The following is a 14,504-nucleotide window of genomic DNA, read 5'->3' on the forward strand; positions in this document are numbered from 1 at the left end:
CCGCGCCGCTCCGCCCGGCGCCGCCAATGCGGGGCGGCCGAGCGCGGACCCGCCCGCGGGAGGGACGGCGCAACAGCTGGGCGCGCCCCCGCCGCCGAGCGGGCACGGCCGCCCCCGCCCCGCGCCCGGCACGGCACGGCACGGCACGGCACGGCACGGCACGGCACCCCGCTCCCGCCCCGCGCGCCGCCCTCTGGCACCGCACTGCCTACCCCGCGCACGCACCGGTGGGCCGCTCCCCTCCCCGAGCAGCCCCACGCGTGGCGCAGCTCTGCACGGCCCCCCCCCTCCGGCCCGGAACCCGGACCCGGTGTGCCTCCCGCGGTGCCCACGGAAGTGGGGCTACTGGTGACATGTGCCACCCGCTGGCGGCCACACACTGCTGTGGGTACCATCCAGCGCCCCACTGCGGACAGAGCGCGGGGGCTGCCCTTCCTGCCTCCTCTTCCAGGGGAGAGGATTTATTGGGGTGCTCAAGCTGACATCGACCTCCATGGGAATCAGAGCCCAGAGCTGCTGAGATGCTTCTGTCCCCACTGCAGCCCCTGATCCCAGCGGCAGGACCAGGGCAAGGGGCAGAGGCAGAGCGAGGCAGCAGCTCCAAGTACAGTGTGGAGGTAATTTCATCAGCAGCTTCAGGAGCAATTAACAACTGTTCTGACGCCTTCGGGAGCTGCAGTAGGTGCTAAGGCAGTGCGCATCTCTATTTGTCCCACACAGCACTGGCAGTGTGGGGCAGAGCAGCACAGCCCCGGCTGGGTCAGAGAGGGGAGAACCACTCAAATCTCCCACAGTTAAACCCCCCATCGTTGAGGTCCCCCCTTGCTGATACAGTCGTGTGCATGGGCAGGGATGGGGCATGTGGGGCAGCACCCCGGGATGCTCCCAGCTATCCATCCTACACCTCAGACCCCAGCATATCCCACACATGATGGGTTTGGTGGAGAGGACCTTCAGCCCCATATCCATGCCTGGGCAGGAGCCTGGCACAGCAATAAGCCTACTTCTTTGGGCTGGCTCATTATCACTAATGGCATTCGCATGGAAACAGGATGTTTTCGCTCCTTGAGGCTCCATCTGCTCCTGCTGCAGTCACCACACACACGTGAGCTCCAGGGGGCTGCCATGGGAACTGGGATCCCACTGCATCCCCAGTAGGGTGAGATCCCATTGCAGCGTGGGGACCCTGGCCCAGATCCTGGACCCCTTGGTGTGGTGTGGGGCAGGGATGCAGGGCTGGCTCTGCCCCATTGGCACGGTGACACTGCCATGCTGGCGCTGGGCTCTGCCACACGTGTCCCTTGTCACTCTTGATGTCCCTCCTGCGCCTTGGCCCAGTGTGGCAGAACTGTCACTGGGGAAGCGGCTGGGCGCTCTGACGAGTTAATAGACACTAATTAATACAGATTGGGGAGATCACTTTCAATTCTGCTCGCTCTCCCTCTTGCTGTGGGGAAGCCAAGGAGGTGGACAGGCTGAATCCAACCCCACTGCCCTGCCACACTTCGGGGACAGCACTGTGTCTTCTTGGCTGTCCCCATGGCACCCCACTCAGTGAGCTCAGTGCCCAGTGCCTGGACAGCAGGACGGGTGTCCCACAGCCACCGAACCCTGGGGAAATGCTGGAAGTACCACCCCCCCGGGTACTGTAAATGGATTATTACTCAGAGTAATTAAGATGGAATTAAAAATTAATTCCTTTCTCCAGCGTGCCGCGGTCGTGGCTGAGCCGTGTGCTGCAGCCCTAAGTGCCAGGGCTGGTGCCCAAGAGCAACTGCATTAGGGCAAAGTGCCACCTGGGTGCTGATGGCATCACACTGGGTGTCCCCAAGGGACACGGCTGCATCCCTGGGGACATCACCAGCCCTCACCACGTGCCTTGTGGCCGAGGTGCAGCCCTGCCCATGACCTGGGCAAGGCCAGCACCGAGGCTCCCCACACTCCCTTGAAATGCTGAAATATATCTATTTCTAAGCTCGTGTATAATGGATCACCTTCGCGCTTCCTTCCCATCCATTCATGGTATTTAAGGAACTGGAATATTAAACACCATTGTATTAACGAAACTGCTGCCTGCCTCTAATTGAGTTACAGAGAGAGAAGTGCTGACGAACAAACAGCGTGCAGTGTGTCCTGGTGAGCAGGACGTGGCTGTGGTGCTGTGTGGCACGGCATGGGGCACAGAGCACAGAGCACAGCACGGGACAGCACGGCATGGCATGGGATGTCCCAGCCCTGTCCCATGTGATGGGGATGCTGGGATGCAGAGCCAGGAGTCTGAGCTCATCCCATCCACATGAGGAACAGGAAGATTATGAAAATGAAAAGTAAATAAATATGGATGTTGAGGACCTAATTCTGGTAAGAGGATTTTCAAAATTAGCCATTTGCAGGAGCAGATTAACTGCATCTAACGCTGGGTGCGGGAAGGACCCTATTAAGGCACGGCACACCCGACCCACCCTTCCCACACAGCCCACAGAAACGCTCGCTGCTTTTGCAGGAGACGGATTTGTTGTGCTGGAAAACAGCCGGCTGTGACACGAGCCCAGGCACGGCGCCGGTGCCACCATTCCCAGCCACTACAGGTCCCGGGGAAACGGTAACACCGCGCCAGGAACCACCTGGGCTGGGATGCAGGGGATGGGGCAGCGGGCAGCGAAACCGCCGGGTTGCGCACCCAGCGGGCACTGAGCGCAACCCCGCACGGTGGGTGCTCTGCCGGGGGCGGGTGCTGTGCGTGGGGCTGGGGGCACGTCCCTCACAGCCGGCGGCACCAGGAGGCTGCCAGGGCTGGCGGAGGTTCTCTGTATCCTCGTCTCGGATTTTCTATCCAGGCAGCCAAGCAGAAATCTCATTACAGCCCAGCACAAAGGCAGCGTCCCCGAGCGTGGCTGGGAGCTGGCGCGGGCACGGCCGTGAGCGTGTGACGGAGCGCAGGATGGGGTTTTACCCTTCCTCCCCAACACCCTGCAGTGCCCCCACAGCCCTGCAGGGCTCCGCACCCGGCTGCCCCAGACCCTCAGAGCCCCTCGCCCTGACCCAGCCGCGCTATGGGGTCGGGTGCGTGTCTGATGGGTGCTGATCCCAGGGCTGGGTGCAGCCACCCTTCTGTCCACCGCTCCCGCAGCAGCAACAAAGGCAATTAATTAGTGGGGCGGTCGGAGAGCTGCCAGCAAAGAGCTCGGAAATCGATGGGTGCATTGACTGCTTGGGAAATCCCAGCCCTCCCAGTGGGAGCTGGGGAGGGGGGGGAGTTGCAGGCTGCGGTGACAGCAGCCCCATACTGAGGGACAGCAGGGGGCACACAGGGAAAGGACGGGCACACGTGGCACTGCCAGCAGCCCTGTTCCCTGTGCCATGCGGTGAGGACACGGCTGTGCTAATGGAGGCCCTCCCCCCTTCCCAAGCTGTTCAGTTGCATCTGTGTCACAGGGAGATGTGAGCTGCAACCTTCGAGGGGGTGGCACTAGTGGAGGGGATGAGGCTGTGCCACAGGCAATGTCCCACTGTGCCCCAAGGCATGGGCTGCACGCGTGCCACGCTGTAGGCACAGCGCCTGGTGGGGATGGGGGTACACTGAGGTCATCGCATGGGGACAGCAGAGCAAACCCCAAAGCCCCCATGGCGATAAGGACATGGGTCAGAGTGGAAGGACACCTTCTGCAGCCCTATGAAGTGCCACAGCAATGCCTGCAGGCCCCCTGGCCACGTGGCTGCTGTCCCTGTCCCCATACCACCCACCCGCTCCCCCCACCCGCCTCTGCCAAGTGGGGAAGTGCCAGCCTGTCCCTGCGGGGAAGGAGAGTGCTCAGCCGTGTTGCAGGAGCGCGGCTGCCACCGTCACACAGATGAGAAGTGACAGTGAGGGACTCTTCTCAGGTACAGGTTCCCTGCAGCACAGGGCACGAGATGCTGTCCCCCTCTGCCCCTCCTCTACCTCTGGCACTTAACCCTTCCCCTGCCACGCTGGCCCCTCTGTGCCCATCCCTCCATGCAAGCTACCCTATGCAAACACCACGGGTCATACCCTGATGTGCAAACTCTGCCTTGAAATCCTGGGATGGGGCGTGGGGGTGCAGTCCCTCCCCTCTGCTGTGTGTGGGAGCGTTAACAGGGAGGGTCCATGGGCCCCTCTCTTCCTCCTCCTCCCACACTACCTTCCGTCTCTGGGGAGGTTGTCATGGGAACAGTGCATTGTTGGTACCCCTCACCATGGGTACCCCTTGTCACGTGCCTTGCTGCTCAGCCTGCACCCACACCAGGATGGGGTGGGCAATAGGGGTGATGGGCCCTCACAGGGACTCCAGAGATAACGTGGGGCTATGGGCCATGCCCCCAGTCCAAACCCCCCAGAAGCACAGAGCATCTCTGCAGTCCCTGGAGCAAGGAGATGGATGCTGGCTGCATCCTGACCCTCATATCCCCAACCCCAGCCCCACAGCTCTCCTTGTCCTCTCTGCATCCCTAGTTTCACTGCATCCTCCCCCCACCATCCACAGCCCTGCTGCCATCTGCCTCTCCCTTTTGATCAGTATTAATTTTTAATTATGATTATTGACAGGGCCTCCAGTGCAGCTGCCACAAGGGACAGCTGCTTGGTGTGACACTGCCCGGAGGGGCAGCCTCAGCAATGCTGCTCTCTCCAGGTGGCCCTTGGCCAGCCCTGTATCCATGTGGGGGGGCCTCAAGTGTCTCCTCACCTTCCTGTGCCCTCTCCCACAGTGATTTGGGGGGCAGGAGCTAAGGATAGAGCCTATTACACCCCCAAAGGGTGGGCAGCAGGCAAGGATTCTCAAAGGTAGGGCGAGGGAGAGCAGTGGCCCCTACCACTTCCCCAGTCAAATGGAGTCCCACTACAGCTGCATGCAAATGGTAATAAACTACAGCAGCTTGCGGCAGCCTACTGCCCACCTGGGTACCCTCAGCCTCCCTCCTGCTGCGATGCAACGGGAGCACCCCAAGGGCACAGCTCCCACGCACCCACGGTCCCTATGTGGACCGTCCCCTCGCTGCCCCCAGCACAGGGGTGAAGGAATGGCGGCGTGGCCTGCGGGACAAGGGGGAGGAAGGTCTGGCAGAACGGGCGGCAGGCACTGGGGCTCAGCCCCATAACAAGGGGAGCTGTAGGGCGGCCGCGCTGTGTAAGAGGCGGCAGCCCCCATCCCGCACTCCGTCACGCCGCCCTCGCCGGGGCCACAAAGGGCCATTAACGCCGCGTGAGATGGAGCTCAGCACCCGCAGACCCGCCCCCCCGCTTCATCCCCACAGCCAGCCACGGGCGGGCGGCACCACCGCGTGGTTCGGAGCTGGCATTGCAGCGCTGCAGCCCCTGAAACGGCTCTGCAAGCCCACGACTGCTTCCCCCGTGCTGGGAACAACCCGAGAGCGGGTGGTGACACGGGGACAGCCCTCAACAGCAGCCCGCCCCGCACCCCCCCCCCCCCACAACGCCAGCACACACGGAGCCCGCTGAGCTGCAGCCATTCATTGCGGGGTCGGGCAGCGGGGTCCCGCTCCCCCCCCATGCTCACACAACAAATTTGTTCTTGGTGAGGGAGCCGCTCTTGGTGGCCGTGTCCGCGTGCGCCTGGTACCCGATGGCCACCTTCTGCGACAGCCCCAAGTGCTCCTTATAGATGCGCCTATGGGAGAAGGGGGGGCTGCAGAACGGGGAGCATCGCCCACCCAGTCCCAACGCCAACCTCCTCATCAGCCCCTGCTCCATAGAGGAGAATGAGCTCAGGGCAAAGCCACGGGAACAGCCCCACCGCTATGGGTCAGCCCCACCGGGAGCCGCCCCGCCCCTCCCAACGCCCCGCGCCGCATTACCCGATGTGGGTGACCCCCTCCCGGTTCTCCGCCTCCCGGGTCCATATGGCGATTTTGTCCCCCTTGGCACGGATGTTGATGACGGCCCCGCACACCTCATCGCTGTACTCATCGAACATCTCCCCGATGAGGCACAGGAGCTGCGGGGAGGAGAAGGATCAGGGCTCAGGGCTGCAGCAGGGGGATGGCGCTGCCCCGGCTCGGTACGCACCGTCTCCAGCCAGAAGCGGTCCAACTCCGTGTGCCTCTGCTGCTTGGCGAGGGTGATGAGCCAGCGCCCACCACGCTTGTTCTGGCTGTCCTCCCACATGGGCTCGATGCCGTCCTGGGACAGAGAGGGAATGCTCACAATGGCCAGGGCCAGCTTGGGACACAGGGATGGGGTGCAAGCAGCACCCTGTGCCTCATGGTACCGGGGTGCAGGGCTGTCACACCTTGAAGAGGGAATAGTCACAGCCCGATGTCAGCTTGCTGGCCAGCTGGATGTGGGTGTACAGCCTGCAGCAGGGACATAGGGAGAGCAATGAGAGGAGGTGCCCCACAGACACCCAAATCCCCAGACCCAAGTCTCCTAGAGTGGGGATGGCACTCACGCCCAGAAGTCCTCCACCGTGCTGAACTTGGTGACCAGGCGTAGATTGGCCTGCCACATCTTGCTCTTGTCATTCTTGAAGAACCACAGGGCCCATCTGAAGGACAACAGGGCTGTCAGCTAGGCTGGACCCCACCCCAGGCACCCATTTAGTGCTGGGATGCTTCCCACAGCCAGGACCACATACCTGTTGTGCAGTGGGTGCTTGCCCAGGCTCTCTGCCACTTGCAGCTCCTGCTGCTGAGCCCTGCGCCTGCGCCGCTCCTCCTGTCTCCTCTGGGGAACAGCACAGCCACCCCGATAGGGGCACAGCCCCACAAGTCAAAGCTGCCAAGTGCCCACCACCCACCCCAGTCCCACAGAAACTGTGGGATCAAGAGAACACACACCTGCTCCCCTGAAGCCATCCCGACCAATACAGCTCTATTCCCATCCTGTGCTTTTAAGGGCTCTCAGCTGAGTGGGATAAGTGCCCTGCTGCAGCTGGGGAGAGAGTGTGGAGCCTGTAGGGAGGGGGCAGGGCAGGGCAGGGCAGGGCAGGGTAGGGTAGGGTAGGGTCAGGAAGTGGGGATGTAGTGGGACAGGACAGGACCAGAATTCGTTGATGGGGTTGGGGGAGTGGAATAAGCTGGAATGTGGGAGAGGGATGGCATGGAGTGGGAATAGGGTGCAGTGGGGCAAGGGATGGGATCAGGAGTAAGGAAATGGTAGGGAGAGACGTGGTTCGACTTGGCCCACTCGGCATGGTTCAGCATGGCTCAGCTCAGCATGGTTTGGCACGGCACAGTTCTGCACATTTCAGCATGGCTTGGCACAGCTTGGCACATTGTGGCATGGTTTAGCACAGTTCAGCATGGTTGGGTATGTCTTGGCATAATCTGACACAGTTTGGCAGATTTCAGCACAGCTCCTCATGCTCAGCATACTTTGGCACGGCTTGGCTTGACACACAGAATCATAGAATCATAGAAACACAAGGTTGGAAACGACCTATAAGATCATCTCGGAACACATGCGGAATACTGACAACCAAAAACAAAAAACATAAAACCGTGACACTCGTCCAACCGTCTTCTCACTACCACTGCTACCACAAACTAAACCATATCTCGCAGCTCTTCATCCAGACGCCTCTTGAACACTGCCAAGGACGGTGACTCCACCACCTCCCTGGGCAGCCATTCCAGTGCCTGACCACTCTCTGAGAGAAAAAGTTTTTCCTCATGTCCAACCTAAACCTCCTCTGGTACAACTTGCGGCCATTTCCCCGGGCCCTGTTTGTTGCTTGGGAGAAGAGGCCAAACCCCTCTTCAGCACTACCTCCCTTCAGGAAGCTGTAGAGTGCAATGAGGTCTCCCCTGAGCCTCCTCTTCTCCAGACAAACAATCCCAGCTCCCTCAGCCGCTCCTCATAAGATTTGTGCTCCAGACCCCTCACCAGTTTCGTTGCCCTTCTCTGGATGAGTTTGGCACATCTCAGTTCTGCACATTTGGGCATGGCTCGACGCAGCTCAGCGCTGCATGGCACCATTAGGCATGGTTTGGCTTGGCACAGGTTGGCATGGCTCAGCACAATTTGGCACAGTTTGGCTTGGTTTTGTCAAGGTTTGGCACAGCTTCGCAAGGTTTGGCACTGTGTGGCATGGCTTGGCATGATACGGCTCAGCACAGCTCACCTCTTCATGGCATGCTGCAGTTTGTCACAGTTTGACACAGCAGCTTTTGGCACAGCTCAGACCCAGCCTGCCAAGCCACGCCAAGCCATGCCAAGATGTGCAGAACTGTAAAGTGCCAAACTGTACCAAGCTGTGCTGTGCCGTGCTAAGGTGCACCAAGGTGCTCTGAGACTTGTCAAGCCAAGCTCTGCCCAGCTGTGTCGAGCCATGCCAAAGCATGCCAAATTATGCCAAACTGTGCTGAGCTATGCCAAAATGTGCAGAGCTGAGCCATGCAGAACCATGCCAATCTGTGCCTAACTGTGCTGAGTCATACTGAGCTGAGCTGTATTTAAATGTACAGTTCCAAGCTGTGCTGAGCAGTGTCAAGCCTAGCCATGCCAAACCACCCCAGGCTGAGCGGTGCTAAACCATGCCAAGCCGTGCCAATCCGTACCCTACTGTGTGGAGCCACATCCAACAGTGCTGAGCCGTGCTGAAGCATGCCAAACTGGGCTGAGCCATGTTGATCCAAATCGTGCCCAGCTGTGTCAAGCTGTGCCAAACTGTGCCCACCTGTGCTGGGCCATGCTGAACCATGCTGAGCCAGATTGCACTGAGCCATGCAGTACCAAGCTGTGCCACGCCATGCTGAAAGGTGCTGTACCAAACCATGCCAAGCTGTTGCAAACCATGCCAAGACATGCGAAAAGGTGCAGGGCCAAGCCAAGCTGAACAGTGCTGAAGCATACTGAACTGTGCTGAACCATGCCAAACTGTACTGAGCTGTGCTGAACTATGCCAAACTGTGCCAAACCATGCCAAACTATGCTGAACCATGTTGAGTTATATCAAAATGTGCCCAACTGTACTGAACTGTGCCAAGCTGTGCTGAGCCTAATGAGCTGTGCTGTGCTCAGCTGTGCCAAACTGTGCCGTGCCGTGCTGAGCCAGACTGTGCTGAGCCATGCAGAAATGTGCCAAAATGTGTCTAACTGTGCCAAGCTGAACCATGATGAACTGTGCCAAAACATGCCAAGCTGTGTTCAATTCTGCCAAATGGTTCTGAATTGTGTCAAGCCGAGCCATATCTAGCCATGCTGAGTGTCACAAGCTGTGCTAAACCTTGACAAAATTTGCCAAGCCAAACTGTGCCAAATTGTACTGAGCCATGCCAAGCCATGCCAAACTGTGCCGAGCCAAACCGTGCCTAATGGTGCCATGCAGTGTGTGTTGAGCCATGCCAAACTGTGCTGAACTGTGCCAAACCATGCCAAGCAGTGCCAAAATGTGTAGCACTGAGATGTACTGAACTGTGTCAAGCCAAGCCATGCTGAAGCACGCTGAGCATGAGGAGATGTGCTGAAATCTGTCAAGTGTGCAGTGTGCTTTGCAAGCTGTGCCAAAGCACTGCAAAGCAGGCTGAACTGTGCTGAGCTGAGCCGTGCCATGCCAAATGTTTTCAAACTGCACAGAGCCATGCTGTGCCAAACCATGCCAAACCATGCCAAACCAACCGGAGCCAAACTGAGTTTTGCCAAGATGTGCCGAGCCAACACGAGCCGTTCCATGCCATGCTGTGCTGTGCTGGGCCGGGCTGAGTCACGCCGAGCCGTGTGGAGCTGAGCCAAGCCATGACTTGCCAAAACGTTGTTCTGAAGTATTCCGAGCAAAGCCATGCCAAGATCGGGCAGAGCCGTGCTTGGCCACGCTTGTGCCTCACCACACGAGGGCAGTACATCCGCGTGCACGGTCCGGTTCGGCCCGGTCCGACTCGGTTCGGCACGGTTCGGCTCGGCTCGGCACGGCTCGGCACTGCTCGGCTTGGCACGGTTCAGCACTGTTCAGCACGTCACGGTTCAGCCGTGCACGGCTGCCCAGCACGGCTCAGCTCGCACGGCGCGGTCCCCCCCGCGCATCACGGCGCATCACGGCGCAGCGCAGCGCAGCGCGGCTCCGGCACAGCCGCACTGAGCCCGCCCCGCCGCAGCCCGGCCCGGCTCGGCCCGGCCCGCGCCGCGCCCCTCCCGTCCCCGTGTGCTCGCGTGCCCGTGTGCCCGCCACCGAGCCAGGTCGGGCAGCGCGGCGGGAGCGGGGCGGTGCGGGGTCGGGGGCGGCGGTGCGGGGCGGGGCGGGCATCGAGGGCGCGGGGATGAGCGAGGCGGGCGGGCGCCGGGCCGGGGTGAAGCCGTGCGGCCTCTCCCCGCAGAGCCGCCATGGAGGTGTTCATGAAGGGCTTGTCCAAGGCCAAGGAGGGGGTGGTCGCCGCCGCCGAGAAGACCAAGCAGGGGGTGGCTGAAGCCGCCGAGAAGACCAAGGAAGGAGTCCTCTATGTCGGTAAGGGCCGGCCCGGCCTGCGTCTCCCCCCCTCCCGTCCTTGCATCCTCCCGCATTTGCCCTTGCATCCTCCCGCCCATCCCCCTGTCGTCCCCACCTGTCCCCGTACCCCCGGCTCTCGCCCCCCGCCCTCGGCAGCACCGGGGAGCTCCGTCCGCAGCGCTCTGGCCGCGGGGATGGGGCAAAGGGGGGGCAGAGGGGTGGGACCCCGCGGCTGGGACCCCCGCATATCTACGGGAGGACGCTCCGGGACTCAGCGAGGGCGCCGCGGGGCTGCGGCGATGCTCGGGCACCGCTTGCGGGGAGCTTCGGTGGGATGCGCTGAGATGTGCCCAGCTTGGAGCGGAAATGCCGGGGATCCGTTTGTCTCTCCCGGGAGAATTCGTGCCCTGGAGTACACACGGGTGAATGGTGCAGCCGAGCTGCGGCTTCGGGCTGCTCGGAACTGGGTGCTGTTCCATCCCTCTGGGCGAGAGGTGGAGCGGTGCCGAGCGGGGCTCGCCGTGCCCAGGGCGCTCCCCCTGGCGGGGGTCCCGGGGTGCCCCGGGGGTCCCGTCCCGCGGAAGAGCTGTCCGTATCTCCAGGCCGCCCCGTGCAGCAGAGCAGCCCCCGTCCCGCAGGAGGAACCCGCCGGCATCCGGCAGCCCTCCCGACCCTCCCGTGGGCTGCAGGGAACCGGGGGCTGCTCAGCGCGGGGCGCACTGATCCCCGTCTCTCTCTGTTTCTACCCCCAGGGAGCAAAACCCAAGGCGTGGTGCAAGGCGTCACTTCAGGTATGGTCCTTCCTGCCCCCGGGAGCGCGGCCGTGCTAACCGGGTCGGGGCTAAGCGAAGGGCTGATGTCACCCGGCTAAAGCCACTTACATAACGGGGCCCGCAACACAGGATTTGCGGCGCCGCCCGCACTTCGTGCCCAGCTGCAGAGCCGCGGCCCCGGGCACGGAGGAGGGTGGGGGGGGGTAGGAGCCCGGTCCTGTGACTGACTCGCCATCAGCCCCCTCGGCCCCTCTCCCTGGCTCGGCGGGCACTGACACGCACCCCCGGCTCCCGCAGTGGCCGAGAAGGCGAAGGAGCAGGCGTCCCAGCTGGGCGAAGCGGCGTTCTCGGGCGCCGGCAACATCGCGGCGGCCACGGGGCTGGTGAAGAAGGAGGAATTCCCCGCGGACCTGAAGGTGAATCCCCCTCCCCGCACACCGCTGCACAGCCCCCCTCTCGGCAGGGACCCCCCGGTGGCACCCGGCGCGCTGTCGGAGGGTCCCCATCTGAGCGTGCCCGGGGCCGGGGCGGGGGGGACGGACGGAGGGTCCCCCGCGTGGCGGCTGCGTGCGCGGCTGCTGCGGACGTGTGCGTGCGTGGATCCCCGCATGGCGGCGCGGGGCCGACGGGGCGGCATCGCCGCGTTGCGCCGCGAGGTGACCTGACAGCTGCGGGAGCGCTGGGGCGGGAGGGGCGGCGGGTTCCTCTCGCTTCCAGCTTAGCCCAAAATAGCAGCAGCTGAAGAAATGAGGCCACGGCACGCACCGCCGCCGCGCGGGGGGACCGGCCGTCCTCCTCCAGCCGCTCTGCCCGGCCCTGGGAGGGGTTATCCGCCCCGCCCCGCCCCGCCCGGGATGCGGGATGCTCCGGCAGCTCGAGGGGGGCTCAAGGCGCCAGCACGCGTCACCCGCCTGGGGATGAACATTGCGGGGATGCGCACTTCCACAGTCGCTTTCCTGTCCTTTCCCAGCTTTGTGCGCTTCTGTGAGCACCGGGTGCCCTGCCAGCACCCCCACTTCGCCCCGTATCATTCCATCCTGGCTCTATCCCACCCCGTGTGGGCGTGTGGCTGGTCCCTGCCAGGCCCCCCGGGTAACCCCCTTCCCTGGAGGGTGACGTTTGAGGGATGCATGCGTGGAACTGACCATCCGCTTCATCCCCAGGCCGAGGAGGTGGCCCAGGAGGCTGTGGAAGAGCCGCTGGTTGAGCCGCTGCTGGAGCCGGAGGGGGAGAGCTACGAGGAGTCCCCACAGGTGAGGGAAAAAGCAGGGGCAACCATGCTCCTCCCCGGCACGTGGGCACTGGCCAGGGCCAGCAGAGGTGGAGCAGGCACTGCAGTGGGATGCGCCTGGTGGCATCGCTGTGGGGAGAGGAGCCGGGAGCCTGCCAACTCTCCAGCACCCAGAGCAGGGAGCCTGGAGGTCAAGCAGGTGTGGTGCTGGAGGACACAGGAACTGCCCCAGCTGAGCCTTCTCACTGCTCTTTCTTTTCCCATCTCGCAGGAGGAATACCAGGAATACGAGCCAGAGGCATAATGGAACCCTGTCCTTGCCTCTTCCACCAGCAGCACAACGAACCGCCGGTAGCGCCCTGCTCCTCCCCTGCTGGTCCCGGCCAGCGCCCACGTGCCGGGGAGGAGCAGGGTTGCCCCTGCCCCGTTCGCTCACAAGTTCTTCCTCCAGTTCCGTTCCAAGGGACCATGTCCATGTCTCCGTACCGTGTCTAGCAGTGAGAACCCGCTGTGCCCGAGCCCTGCAGCCTCAGCGTGTGCCCAAGCCGTGGGCACTCCCCGCAGGGGCTGCCGTGTGTGTGTGCGTGCGTGTGTCCGTGGTGCCCGGGCTTACAGCTCTGTCTCCCTCCCAGCGCCGTAAGCCCCGGTTGCGTCCCGGTGTGTCTGTGTGTACAAAGCATGTTTACCTGCGCGCGGGCTGCTGTACATTTTGCTTGCATGCGTGTCCCTGTGGTTCTGCTCTGGTCATCGTAGAACTGTTTTTGGTTTTGGTTTTGATTTTTTTTTTTTTAATATATCTATCTCTATCTATGGGTGGATGGGTCTTTTGCCTTTGTGAGCCCTCGGTATCCAAGCCCGCTCCCCAGCCTGCTGGGTGGAGACGGTGCCTGCATCCTCCCCGAGGTCCTGTAGTGCTGACGCTGTGTTGTGACGTGGCATGGATATCCCCTCGCCCTCGTTGCTGGATGTGCAATACGAGTGCAGCTGCCAGTGACACAGCTGCCACCGTGTCCATGAATAAAGCCAACTCTTGTCTGTAGCCCCCTGGTGCTGGTTGTGGGGTCCCTTGGTCTGTTCCCCACTTTAGTGGTGATGTGGGTTTGGGGGAGAAAGAGTGCGGGGCTGGGGCGGGCTGTGAGAGCAGGTCCTCGTGGAGACCAAACTCTCCTCTCTGCTTGCTGCTGTTGGGGCAGCAGGCAGCACACTCTGGCTGAGCTGGGGATGCAGGCAGTGTTCCTGTGCCACCTGTCTGCATGAGTCTGCAGTCTGCAGGCAAAAGGAGGGGACCCTCTGGGACCAAGGACCCTGTGGCAGAAGGAGGATGGACACAGTCCTGGACTTGAGCCCTGGTTCCCTCCCAGCTCTGCCCCTGCTGCTGCCAGCAGACTCAGGCTGTGCTAGCAAAGAGGGCTCAGGTGCTGGGCAGTGTTCTTCCTGCAGGCTCACACCTGTCCAGAGCAGCAGGATGTGCTGCTGAATGTGAAGTGCCTCCTAAAGATGTGTAAAGATCAGTTTGTGCTAGAAACACAGATCAAAGGGGAACCTCTCCTTTGCCATCTCTACCTTCCTATGCTGCCCTGTTCCCCTTGGAGCACGGAGGGCATGACAGTTACATGTGTCTCCCAGCTGCACTGTGACCACCATGAGGGCCCCAGCCCAGCCTGGGTCCCCAGCCAGCCTGCAGCCCCTTGGTGGCAGCACACAGTAGAGGGGTTGTGCAGAGCCTTCCCCCACTGTACTCCCTTGCCAAATTTACTGGTGAACTGAAGCTTGCAGCAGTCAGCACGGACACACAACAGGTTTGCTGATGCCTGCAAATCCCTGGCTCTGCTCCCTGTCTGCACCAGCTGCAGCAGCACCTGCAGCACTCACTGGGCACTGCTGGACACGTCATTAAATGGTGCAAGATAGGGCTCTCCCTAACACTGGCAGGGCTGGCTCCCTAAGCAGAGCTGGGAGTGCAGCTTTCAGAGTGGAAATGGATGTGGGCAGCGGCTGAAAGCATGACAGACTCTGCAGGTTGGTGTGGGAGGCTGGTGGCACCCCCTGAGCCAGCTGGGCTGTGTCCCCAGAGCCAAGCTGGGACTACTCCAGGACCAGCCT

The 14,504-nt window shown here is 62.0% G+C and overlaps 2 protein-coding genes across 2 annotated transcripts; one reads left to right on the forward strand and one right to left on the reverse strand.

Moving 5' to 3' along the window:
• Window positions 1–5,518: 5,518 nt before the first annotated feature.
• On the reverse strand, window positions 5,519–6,831 carry EIF4E1B (eukaryotic translation initiation factor 4E family member 1B). Its single transcript, XM_085236933.1, is given in 7 exon segments — window positions 5,519–5,645; window positions 5,833–5,989; window positions 5,992–6,157; window positions 6,267–6,330; window positions 6,426–6,521; window positions 6,612–6,745; window positions 6,814–6,831. Coding segments are annotated over 7 exon segments (750 nt in total). The 3' UTR covers window positions 5,519–5,530.
• A 3,043-nt stretch (window positions 6,832–9,874) lies between these two features.
• SNCB (synuclein beta) lies at window positions 9,875–13,440 on the forward strand. Its single transcript, XM_085236805.1, has 6 exons — window positions 9,875–10,150; window positions 10,288–10,415; window positions 11,150–11,188; window positions 11,468–11,586; window positions 12,334–12,423; window positions 12,673–13,440. The coding sequence occupies exons 2-6, from the start codon at window positions 10,295–10,297 to the stop codon at window positions 12,703–12,705; spliced, it is 402 nt and encodes a 133-aa protein (XP_085092931.1). The 5' UTR covers window positions 9,875–10,150; window positions 10,288–10,294; the 3' UTR covers window positions 12,706–13,440.
• Window positions 13,441–14,504: the final 1,064 nt, after the last annotated feature.

Source organism: Meleagris gallopavo, chromosome 15 (genome assembly GCF_905368555.1).
Source record: "Meleagris gallopavo chromosome 15, MGAL_WU_HG_1.1, whole genome shotgun sequence".
NCBI classification, from domain to species: domain Eukaryota; kingdom Metazoa; phylum Chordata; class Aves; order Galliformes; family Phasianidae; genus Meleagris; species Meleagris gallopavo.